The following is a 12,265-nucleotide window of genomic DNA, read 5'->3' as shown; positions in this document are numbered from 1 at the left end:
TAGAGAAGGAATTTGGGAAGAGTGACATAGAGTCCTTGGGAGAATAAGGATGTTACAGAGGTAAACAGAGAGGTACCTAAGCACTCCTTGACAAAGTGAGGCTGTTGGTGGAGATTTCAGGCACCCTGGGTTTTTTTACATTATTGTACCACATGGTTACATTTTTATATATTTTTAAAAAAACGAATAATAATTATTTCTCAATGCAGTTCCACTCTGTTTTTCAGATTTGTACTATGGTGGGGAAGCTTTCTCTGTAGAGCAGCCACAGTCTTTTACTTGTCCCTATTGTGGAAAAATGGGCTATACGGAGACATCTCTTCAAGAACATGTTACTTCTGAACATGCAGAAACATCAACAGAAGTGGTAAGTGAAGCAGCCTTGTGTCTAAATGATATGGTAAAGTATATTATTTCTAACATAAATAAAGCCATGTCACTATCATCTACCTCCTGTTAAGTGTACCGTTACTGTTTGTGTGATAACTGTTAAATTATCTTCAAACAGCAAATTTTACGCATCCTAGGAGGGAGGCTGCACGTGTACAAGATGATGCCCCCTATTTGTCCACACTAGCCTTTCTTGCGGTGTTGCTGAAAGCACAACGTGGAATCTTAACCAAATTCAGGAGCCTTCAGTAAACACGTGGTGAAAAGGTTTAAAGCACCCCGACCTGCAACACATCTCTTTCCATAGTATTCTAGCTGCCTGATTGATTTCCCTTTTATAAGGAAACCTTCACAAGGAAATTTTAAAATCTTTGGTCATATACTAAGTAGAAATCCACTGTCACATCTCATTGTGATAGATCACTGACCTTCCTTGGTTTTCATCAGATCATATTTCTTGCTTCATAGGTCAGAGCTTTGAGGTCCCTAGAAGTTCCTCCTACTCTGATCTTTGCCAGTGGCCAGGGACCCAGAATAATACCCAAAGAAAATCTTGGCTTGAAAGCTTTTTGGATATTTTACTTGACACCTGAGTCAGCATATATCCAACTTCAAGAAATGATGAGTGCACCCCAAAGAGTCCCCTTCCCCCCGTTTACCATTGGTAACAGTAGATAAAGTGAGCCATGAGAGCTGGAACTGTGGGTGTGGAACTCGGAGAGTTTGGGCCCAAGCATTTGCACATTGCTTCAACTCATAAGCCCCTGAATGTACTCAAAACAAATTAACTGAAACTCAGGAGAAGTAAAGTAATAGTGTATCCAAGGACTCACAGCTAGTAAGGGGCAGAGTCAGGTGTTTGAACTCAGCCAGAGTCCCTCTGGGTTGTAGAGTCCCTACTTAACCACTGTCTTATTCTGTCTCCACTACAGCCCTGCTGTTAACAGCTGCGAGAGTACAGGTTCACTGTTATCTCCACTTACACTGCTAGTTGATGTTAAAGTTGTTATAAGATTCATAGTTCAAACAGTTGGTAAATTTACATTATGTAGTTCTCAAATCAAATTTTACTGTCTGACAACTCAAAAATGCTCTCATCTTGCACCTTGGGGAACCTCAGAACACTATTGTCACATTTTACTTGTGTTCTTAATTTGTTCTTTTTATTCTACAAAGGTGATTTTGCTTCCTTTTGGAACAGTCCCAGATGACAGTGTGAAGAATGAATGCTGATTTGATTGCATCTCTGTCCTGGTTGTTGTGGGAAAGTTGGAATAATTTCTCTTTGATTTAAATTCTGTTAAGTTTGAGAATTTATTTACCTAGATATAATAAGGAGGGGTTTCCCTATTGTAAACCTGGCATTCTTAAAATCATTATTATATTAGCCAGTAGGCCCTAGTGTAGTAGTTCCATCACCCCTTTGGGACAGGACAATGTGTCGGTTTTCCACATCTAAAACTGGGGAATCCAGTGGAAATTCAAGTCCTCTCCATGAATGAAAAGCTAATTATTCATTTTTAAAAATGAGAGTCAACTACCAGCAGCCTTGCCTTTATTTTTTTCCAGAAAGTAAATACAATTTATTTATACTCCTTTGTACCTGATACACAGTTTGAAAATTAAATACCATCTACAAATAGTTTTATGGTCTGTCTCTCATAAGTTGTGTTCAGTTATATGCCTTCGTTTAGTTCCCCAACTTTTGGAACATAGCTCAAGGCAGCGGCCATACCATTTTTTCATATTAGTATTTGTGTAATATTTTAAGGATTTCTCTCTCCTCATGGGCTCTTAGTCTGCATGAGCACCGCATCTACCTCGCTTCCCACTCATTAGCACACCCAGACATTTCAAAGTGAAAAATAGCAAGCAGGCAAGAATCTTTGATACAAAGGTGCTTGATTCTTTGAATCATGTAGGTCGTGTCCTAGATCCGGGGCTGACATCAGCAGGTGTACCACGTGTGGAATACTGGCCAGTGTCCATGCTCAGTGATTGCTGCCTGTGCCTTGCCAGGTGTTAAGTATTTTGAATGCCTCTAGGTATATATGTGAAACACATTATCAGCTCTGATGTGTTACAGTTATACGTAAATGTCCATGTGATATTATTATGTGTGCCCTCTCAACACCCTCCCCCCTGTGTTTTGCCAAGTCATGGTAATTAAAACATTTTTGAATTCTGGAGTTCAGGAGTGACTCATGTCATTTTGGAAGGTAGGGAATTAGATTCATATAATAGCTGTATCTCTGTTTCTATTCCTGTTTATATTTTTCTTCCTAAATGCTCAATTTTCTATCCTTCTTTGCCCCTGCATTTCCTGCATATCTCTCCTCTGTACCACCAGCTTGTACCTTCCTCTAGGACTTAAGGATCTCACTCCTCTAACCAGCATCCCTTTGGAACATTTAGGAGTGAGAGGATATATCCCTGCAGATATTACTGTCACCACTAGTAAGCACTTACCAATACCTGACATAGCTAGTAAGAAAGTGTACGGAAGGTTAATTTTTAAAATAACTTTGTAGTCTTTGTGTGTATATATATATATTTTGTTGTTGTTGTTGTTGTTTGTTTGTTTGTTTTTTTGCGATACACGGGCCTCTCACTGTTGTGGCCTCTCCCGTTGCGGAGCACAGGCTCCGGACGCGCAGGCTCAGCGGCCATGGCTCACGGGCCCAGCCGCTCTGCGGCATAGGGGATCCTCCCAGACCGGGGCACGAACCCGTGTCCCCTGCATCAGCAGGCGGACTCTTCAACCACTGCGCCACCAGGGAAGCCCCTTTGTCTATATTTTTGTCTCCTTTTTCAACTTGGGACTCTAAGGCCCCAACCTAAGATTTGCCTCCTTTCTTAAGATTAATTTAAGATTGCTCAAGAGGCTTTTGATTTTGAGGATATGGAGGATCCTTCAAACTAGATATTATTAAAAACATCTGACATAGAATGCATAGTGAAGATGATTAAAAATTTTACAAGCAGATTGGGTGTAGTCTCAGGGATCTTTTTATAAACACCAAATCTGATAAGCAGTGTGATTTTGAAGTTAAGCACAAGTTCTTAAAAACCCTCATAGTTATGAAATCTGGTTGATTGGGACTAGTTTTTGGTTGCGGGAAGAATTAAGAGGGGAAGTAGCACAGTATGTAATTATCAAAATCCATCAAGCTGGTAGTAGAAGTGAGCGCTAGAGGTCAAATGGGATTGCAAACATGAAGGATTTGTTGAGGAAGTGGTAAGAATGTGGAAGAAATACGGTGGGAAAGCTTTGAACATAAAAACATTAAGCATGACTCCTGAAATTTTTCTTAAATCTTACATTTGAGGTGACTTGCACTGCAGCTAATTAGAAAGCCTTCAGGGATTTTTGTTGTTGTTTTTAAATGAAATGTAGCTTTACCTCTAATTAATGATATGTAATTAATCTTTCACTTCCTTGTTTAATAAATCTCTTGCAATTTATATTAAGAACATTATGCTTTAAAAAGTAAGAGTACTTTTGTTCACCAACATTTTCTTCTCACTTCTAGAAATCTGTGTTGCAGTATACTACTCCGTTCATAATTGCATCAGTTCTCTAGCATTCCCTGCTGGAAGCTTTTTGCTTTCTATTTTTCATTTGGTTTTACTCTTTGGTTTCTTTCCTCTCCAAAAAGGGGAGGTTAGGGCAATCTCCAGCTTTTAGGTTTTCATACATGTAAGTGATACAGTCCCTCCTTTTTTTTTTTCTTTTAATTGTGTTAGTTTGTTCATTTTTATTTTCCTAGGGATACATCCGTATAAGTTTCTGAACTTGGCACAAGGTTATTCATAATATCATCTTATTATATTGTCGATGTCTACACTATCTGACTCTTTCTCATTTCTTTTTTGGTTTGTTTTTTTTTTACCTTTTTTCTTTTTTTAATTAATTTTTATTGGAGTATAGTTGCTTTACAGTGTTGTGTTACTTTCTACTGTACAGCAAAGTGAATCATCTTGCACCTTGGGGAACCTCAGAACACTATTGTCACATCCCTCCCTTTTTAATGAAGACCTAGATATGTTTGTAAAAATTGAGTTTAATTTTGAAATAGCATGGTTGTATTGTGTTCTATTTATACTGATTTGATAAGAAGTAAAAACCAAGAAGAAAGAATTATTTTAGAAATTTTTCACAATCTGACTATACAATTTTATTCTTATGGAGAAACATGATGACATAAAAGGACTTTTAAATTTGTTTTTAATGAGTCAGAATAATCTGTTTTAGCTGATAATTTTTTTAATATTTAGACGGTTGTTTGTCAATTAAAAGGAGCCATAGAACACAGAATAGAAATTATCATCATTGTGGCGTTTTGTGTATAAACAGATGCATTTGATACCTAAATTCAACAAGCAGGAAAATATAAGATCTAATATACTGCAAACCAAAATAATGTGACAGGTATGGTTTATACATGAGGGCTATGAAAGGTTGCGTATCTTTAAATTGTGTATAGGACTTTTAAATTTTGACCATCAAAATAGTATCTGTATTTCATTGAAAGACCATTTTAATATGTAGATATATAGAGCTAACTTCCCAACACAGGTATTTCCTTATTAGGAACAATAATAGTGGAGTGAACCACAATTTTTACAAATCTTCTAATCTAATCTTGTACATTTTCTTAAATATTATAATTACCTATTTACTCTTATAATCAGGTAATCAAGAAAAGTAAGCATTTAAAAGCCAAATACACATTTTTTTTTTTTAAATAGGCTTTAATTGACTGTTACTACTTGCATTCTTCTTCAAAGAATGCAGTTGGATGCTGTCTGCTTTTCTGTGAACTAACAATGGTATTTTATTTAATAATAGTGGAGGAATACATAAAACTGCCGTTGCTACAGGCAACCATATAGCTACTACTCATTTGCATTTAGCTAGAGAGATTATAGAAGACCAGGATTTGGTACTTTTACCATTTGTGCTTTTCATTACTTTTGACTCAGAACACTTTCTTTTTTATAAATCACTTTTTTACTATCTTTAGTATTTAGCTATCTTTGCACATTTTTAATAATAGTTATTTTGAGCATATTTACTTGTTTAAAATCGGATAGTAATACTTTTGATTTTAAGGGTGATACAGCCATTGGTTTCCCAGTAGATTCTTGAGTTGATAGCACAGAAGGAAATGATAGGAGACACGTTGGGCATTCCAGATTGTTCTAGGATAATTCAATTTATGTGTGTGTCCTGATATTTTAAAAGATATTTCTATAAGAGATCAGTTCCTTAAGGTGATATGAAAACCAGGAGGGGAATCATTTAGAATATTATGAAAATGAGGTAATAAAAGCTTTTCCAAGAAGGTGTTGTGCCTGGTATTTCAGAGTATATTGTTATCCTGGGTAGGGTTTTCATTGCTCTGTACTTCCCTCTGTGTTGAAGTAAACTCCTGTAGGGGAAGGTGAGTAGGCAGTTTTCAGAATGGGAAGAACACCCAGTGTGAAGGGGAGTGCTGGGTAAGAGCAGCAGGTGTAGAGACATTCACTTTGAGTTCTTTTTTTCTTTGGCCACTGGTTTGGTTTCTTCTTTGTCCTGTGAAATACTGGCTTGTCTAGTTCAGTGTCTGGACAGCTAATTTCAAGTCAGTGCATAGAAGTGGGGCCTCTTCTTGCAGGGCTTGCAGAAAGATTTGTAGGGAAGGGGGGGTATAAATTAAAGATGGGACCTCTCTGGCAACTACTGGAAAATTATAAGGTAGCTCAGTAGTCCTTTAAACACTTTTCAGCCTTGTCTCTTCTCCTGGTATCCCTTTCTTCCCCATCGTGCCCCTCAGGTTAAAAAAAGAAAAACTGGTTAAGAAAATTATTTGAAGACGCCAGTCTCGGTCTTCATAGCTGAGGTTATTTTTTCTAGGAAATCCGACCAAACTCAGCCTCACTTGACAAACTTGTAATGCTCTTGAGGAGAGAGCATACAAAGCTTCTGTCATTGCCAGACACTCAACTCATAAACAACATAAACCCACTAACTTACGTGGAGTCATTTGTGACTTTTCACTAAAACTGTTGCTGGCTTTGGGCTCCGCCTCCCTGTGCCTGTCTCCCTGCAGCTCGCAGGTGCTTACGGACACACTATGCAACAAGAGGTGCCCGTTTCCTTTTCTTTCTCTAGGTCAACAGGGGAAATAGATAGCTTACCCCAGGATAGGTGGAAACAGTGAAGCTTACACTGCAGTTCTTCTTCTCAGTACTCGTGGATATGAGTGCTCATATTCAGAGTGAACTGTGAACAGGATAAAGAAATGCGAGCGCCCTGACCCCTTTGGAGTTATTTTTCATTGTGGCTAAATTATGTTTTTTCAAGTGTTATGAATTTCCAGGACATCAGTATACACATGTAATTTAAATCTATATCCAAGAAACATGTTTAAAACCAAAACTTTATTTATTTAGTACTCTTAAATCATATATAAAAATGTAAGGAAAACTGAAATTTTTGTATTTAACAAAAACTCCCTAACATTCTAAATGCTGCTCTTGGGAAGCAGGTGACAGTTCCAACCTCAGCATTAAAATGGGGAGAATGGAACTGAGGAGAAAAATAAATTCAATATGAAGTAGCTTATACTTAATTATAAGTTAATTTGAGTGTTCCACTGCAACAGCAGAAAATTAGATTATAATCGAGTTGAACATTGTGATCACTCGGGTCTTGAAAGAACCTATATCTGTATTGACAAAACAGATGGCTAAGGTGCATGTAGCTACAATTTAGATGGTTCTAGAGAAGGCCCAAAATGAGTTTGTTGACCATGTAGCATAGATTTTCCACTAGTGCTTTTTGTATGTCCTCAAAGCAAAACTTCACTCTGGTCTTATTTTCATTATATCTGCAGATTTTATAAGATAAACTACTTTTAATTACTCAAGAGATCCAAAAATCTGGAGTTATCAGTTAGCCTTAGCAGTTGTTAATTCAGTAGAATGTCAACTCTCTTTTTTTAGTATGAGGATTAAAATATAATGCATGTGAGGGGTTTTGTATGTCATGGCTTTAAATTATAATAGCTCCTTTGGGTCACCACCTTTCAGTAAAAGAAACTTTGTTAAAAACACCCCCATTGAATTGCAGTTGATCAGAAAATCTGCCTTACAGAACAAGCCCGTGGTATTTCTAGAGCTGAATTTGAGTTCCTCAAAAGGAGAGACACAAATTGTGCCCCAGATATGAATTGTACCTAAGTATTTACTCAGTAAATACTTAATGAATTAGTTAATCCATAGTAACAAAATTATACAGTATGGCAAATTTAACCAGTCAGAACTTTAAGTTTACCAGCTTACCTGGACTTCACAGCATAAGTCCTTTAACTTACAGAAATTAGGACACAGTTGTAAAGAGCAGCACAAGAGAAGGTATGCTTATCGCACTTCCAGAAGTTGCCCTTATCTTAAACGACACTCACAAGGCTTTACTTAAATGTTTTTATTTGAATTTATTACATAGTCTACATAAATATCGTAAAAAAGGAAGACCCCAACTTTAAAAAGAGGCTATTTTTGTAAATGTCCTTTGGACACCTGGTTTGGAGCTCAGAGCACAGTAAGCACATAAGTTGCCAGAACACATCATGTAGTGAACTTGGGTTTCAGAGCTAGCTTGGGAAAACCTAGGTAACCTTATACTAGAAAATTAGTATAGTATCAAACAACACAGGAAAATTATTTGGCTTGAAATTATGTTCTTGTGTTATTATTGGGGAAAAACAGCACATTCACATAAGGATGAAGAAATAATCAGAGCTTTTCTGAAGACAGTAGAGCTATGGCAGTGGGCAGGTTCTTCACTGCATTTTAATTTTGCTTCAGAACTTATAACTCTTCAGATACAAGGCTGTTACTTTTAATCTTTTCAACCACGATTAACTTCATAACTTGACTCACAGCTGTAATAAAGGAATGAGGAATGGAAAAGGGGGAAGGAGTTTTGAAGTAATGACCGGACAAAAAACAGGGAAACAAAGGAGGATGGGGGCTGCAGAAGGGCTAGGGTGTGAGAGAAAGTGTGGGTGCCTGAGAAGAAATTAACTGAGGTGTTAGCTGTGATGGAGGAAATGGGTCAGGGTGGGGCACAACATTTACTTTGCCCTCAGACGGATGACGTCAGAAGAAAGGCTGTTCTGGGTCATGCCTGGGTCAGTTATTAAGGACAGCTTAGGGAAACATTTGCTGGTCTTTCTCAAGACTTCATATATTCCTAACTTCTCAATGTGTCTCTCCAACTATTAACCAGGAGCGTTACATCTAATATGTCAAGTGTGAAGTAGTGCTTTCCGAAGTCATCAGATTCTTGGAGTAAAGCACGATGGCTGTCAGCATAATAAATTTAAAACATGGCCTCTACCCACACAGACTTTATAGCATGTCTAAAAACCAAACTAGCTCTTTTGACACAATTGGAGAAAAACGCAAGGAGTCAGGGCTTTGTGACTTGAGGTAGGCCTTGAAAAATGGGTGTTACTTCAAAAAGTGGACAGAATGGAAGGAATGGTATTACTCGAGGGAAGAGACATGAACCAAGATGCAGTGTTAGAAAGAACACAGGAGGTGGAAAGGATGGTAAGGCATTGATTGTTGTGTGAAGTAGTGGGAAAACTGAATCAGCCAAATGAAGCCAGATAGTAGAGAACCTTTAAAGCCAGAATATTTGTCCACTTGGTTTGGTGGACAATAAAGAGAAGTGTTTGCCCCTGTACAGAGGAGAGACATTTTCTCTACCATCATGGCACCTAGGCTCTCATTTGGGAAGGGAAGGATGGTAGGGTTTGAGTGATTCTGTAGTTCTTTTGAAACGGGATGAACTTAATCATAATGATTATGTGGATGAACATGGATCAAAAAAGGGTAGAGGGGCTTCCCTGGTGGCGCAGTGGTTGAGAGTCTGCCTGCCGATGCAGGGGACGTGGGTTCGTGCCCCGGTCCGGGAAGATCCCACATGCCGCGGAGCGGCTGGGCCTGTGAGCCATGGCCGCTGAGCCTGTGCGTCCTGAGCCTGTGCTCCGCAACGGGAGAGGCCACGACAGTGAGAGGCCCGTGTACCGCAAAAAAAAAAAAAAAAAGGGTAGCAATTACAAAGAAGCTTTTGCTGCCTGTTATAAGACCATGATCATCAGAGAAGTGATGCCTCAGACATTTGGTATCACCAGAAAGTAACAATAGAAGATGATGTAAGGAAATCACAGCTTTGGAACATGTATTCTCAAAAGGAAAATGTTTCTCATGGGTGTAAAATTAGATCGAAGAAATAAATGAGCTTATCAGGTTTGTGATCCAGAAACCTAGTCGAGAAATGCCGATTGCCAGGGCAGTTATTTCACTTAGGGTGTTTGCTGTGAGAAGAAGCGTGGTGTCCCAGAATCTGAGTTCAAGGGCAGTTTCAAGTGGTCTGAGAAGATGATGCATCGAAGTGGATCCTCCTCATGGTGAAGAGCCTACCTCGCTCCCCAGCAGCTGCTGAACGAATTTGGTGAAAGACCGGTGTCTCTATAATGCTGCAGTCTAGCTTCAGTGAAGGCCAGGTTGTATGCTGGATCGGATAGGCAGTTTTTAAAATGCGTTTTTCTGTAGCAGTGAACAAAATGGGCAAGAAGTGTATTACGAAGCCTATCCAAAAAAAGGAGGGAGAGAGAGAGAGGTAAAGAACTCACCACATCACAGGAACTTAAATCCTCCTCTCTTGTTGTTTTAAAGCACTGTACAGTAGCCAGACAGAATGCCACCTGGAGAGGGTTTTCGAGCTCAAGAAAGAAGCTGGGGGAAATCCGAACTTGCTTTAGACTGGTTGATAATTATATGGGGCGCTTTGCTTTTAGATTTCTTTTTTAATGTAGTAGCCTGTCACAGGGAAAAAGGTTTTGTAAATTCAGTAGTGACTTAGCATTTACATGTTGAATAGTAACTTCAGAAGGTATGTTCTAGACATTGGTCACACAGGTGACCACCGGTGTTAAGAATCTGTACTGACTGGTTACTCACTGGCAATCATGCACTGGGAACATGTGGAAAAATGGAAACTCCATTATGTTTTTGGCCTGGGGTCTCACCCCAGTACATGGGTAACGGCTTCCAAAGGTGCTACAGGTAAAAAGCAGGACTCACGGTGACCCTCAGTGGCAGGATGACGCAGAAGGGGAAGACTCGAGCAATAGCAAAGATTGCTAAGACTGAGAATAGCAAGGACATTTGTGAATAAGCTTGTGGGGGAGGGGTAGCTAATGACAACATTTGGTGTTTCATACAACAGGGTAAGTATTATTTTTCAGTACCTTTGTATATTCAAGCAGTATTTACCAAACTTTCTAATTATAAAGTAACTGGGACCCTTGTCAAAATACAGATTCTCAAACCTAGAATCACTTTCTAGGCAGGAGTCTAGGAAACTATTTTTTTATATATATATTTTTTATTTTATTTTTTATACAGCAGGTTCTTATTAGTTATCTGTTTTATACATATTGGTGTATACATGTCAATCCCAATCTCCCAATTCATCCCACCGCTACCACTCCCCCCCGCCGCTCTCCCCCCTTGGTGTCCACACGTCTGTAGGAAACTATATTTGTAACAAATGCTCCAGATGAATTATATCCTTAGCACATTTAGGAAGCACTGACTTAAGCCAATTCAGTAAGCCTTAACGTTGACAAATTGTTGTAATTTTTTTAATTTTTTATTTTATTGAAATACAGTTGATTTACAGTGTTGTGTTGTCATAATTTTAAGCTAATGTGTTAGCTTAAAATTAACGGAATTTTCTTGTTCAGGTGATAGATATTTCTATATCATGTGGCGGTAGAAGTATGATAAATACTAATGTTGACAGGCTCATAATTTTAGGGTTAATAGCTTATCCTTTGTGTGGAATTTGCCTGTCCTGTAAAAGGTATTAGGTACCATCTCGGGGAAGTAAAGACACACTCAGAGCTAAGCTGCATTTGTGCTCCTGGGTGCAGGGTGGCGTCTGTCTCTATTCCCACCTCTTTGTTTCTCCTGCCCCACTTTGCTCTTCTTTTTCTCCCTTCCTCTTGTTCTCTCAATTATCTCTCAGAAAAGTAGTACAACCTTGATTTACCAAAGTTTTTATTCTAAAACATGAGTTAGCTTGCTAAGTATAAAATGTAAAAACTTGTAAGGTGACCGGGCCTCCAGTTCCATCAGCACTTAGTTTTCCCTTCCAGGTCTTCATCTGAATTAGCTTCATGTGGCCCCAAGTGTCACAGCATCTTCCACTTGGTTCTACTCTAGCCTCTTGATTTTTGTGTGCCAGCTGCCAAACTAGGTGGTCCTCCTACCCCAGTAGTTCCTTATCCTTGGTAATTCTTTATCCCTGGTGACTAGAGAAGTGTTTGCTTTTGGTATTTCTCTCTAAGGGAAGCAGTCTGAATACCTTCATCCTGCCTTATCCCGATAGTGAAATATAAAAGATTTTGAATTACAGAACTGAAATTAATATACAATATTGAAGGATCCTGATTTTCCTTCTATTTTACATCAAAGGTGATTTTCTAGTTTGTAGGAGATTATCAGTCCTATTAGGACATTCTTAGTATGTTTGGTATCTGTACTTTCCCATTCTGTCTTCCTTCCAGGAATGCATGTTCTCAAGGAGACTTTCCTCATCTAAGTTCACTTATATGCATCCTCACAGTACTGCAACTTCTGTAGCTATCTTTGTGCAGTTCAAGTTATAAATAGATAACCACCTTTTGGTGGTTATTTTCTCTTTGGATAAAAATCTCATACATGCAACTGGAGGTTGTTTCTGCTTCTCCACACATTGTCAATCTTTTTCGTTTTAGCAAATCTGGTCACAGTTCCCAAACAAGAAAGA

At 38.5% G+C, this 12,265-nt stretch overlaps 1 protein-coding gene across 1 annotated transcript in view; it reads left to right on the top strand.

Annotated features, from left to right (window-relative positions):
* KCMF1 (potassium channel modulatory factor 1) overlaps positions 1–12,265 on the top strand; it is a 69,814-nt gene that overhangs the window by 43,085 nt on the left and 14,464 nt on the right. Inside the window, exon 4 of the mRNA XM_060309469.2 lies at positions 228–367. Within this exon, the coding sequence (XP_060165452.1) occupies positions 228–367 (140 nt within the window). The remainder of the gene's footprint in view (positions 1–227; positions 368–12,265) is intronic.

This window comes from Globicephala melas, chromosome 12 (genome assembly GCF_963455315.2).
Source record: "Globicephala melas chromosome 12, mGloMel1.2, whole genome shotgun sequence".
Taxonomy (NCBI): domain Eukaryota; kingdom Metazoa; phylum Chordata; class Mammalia; order Artiodactyla; family Delphinidae; genus Globicephala; species Globicephala melas.
This window is presented reverse-complemented; position numbering and strand designations above follow the sequence as displayed.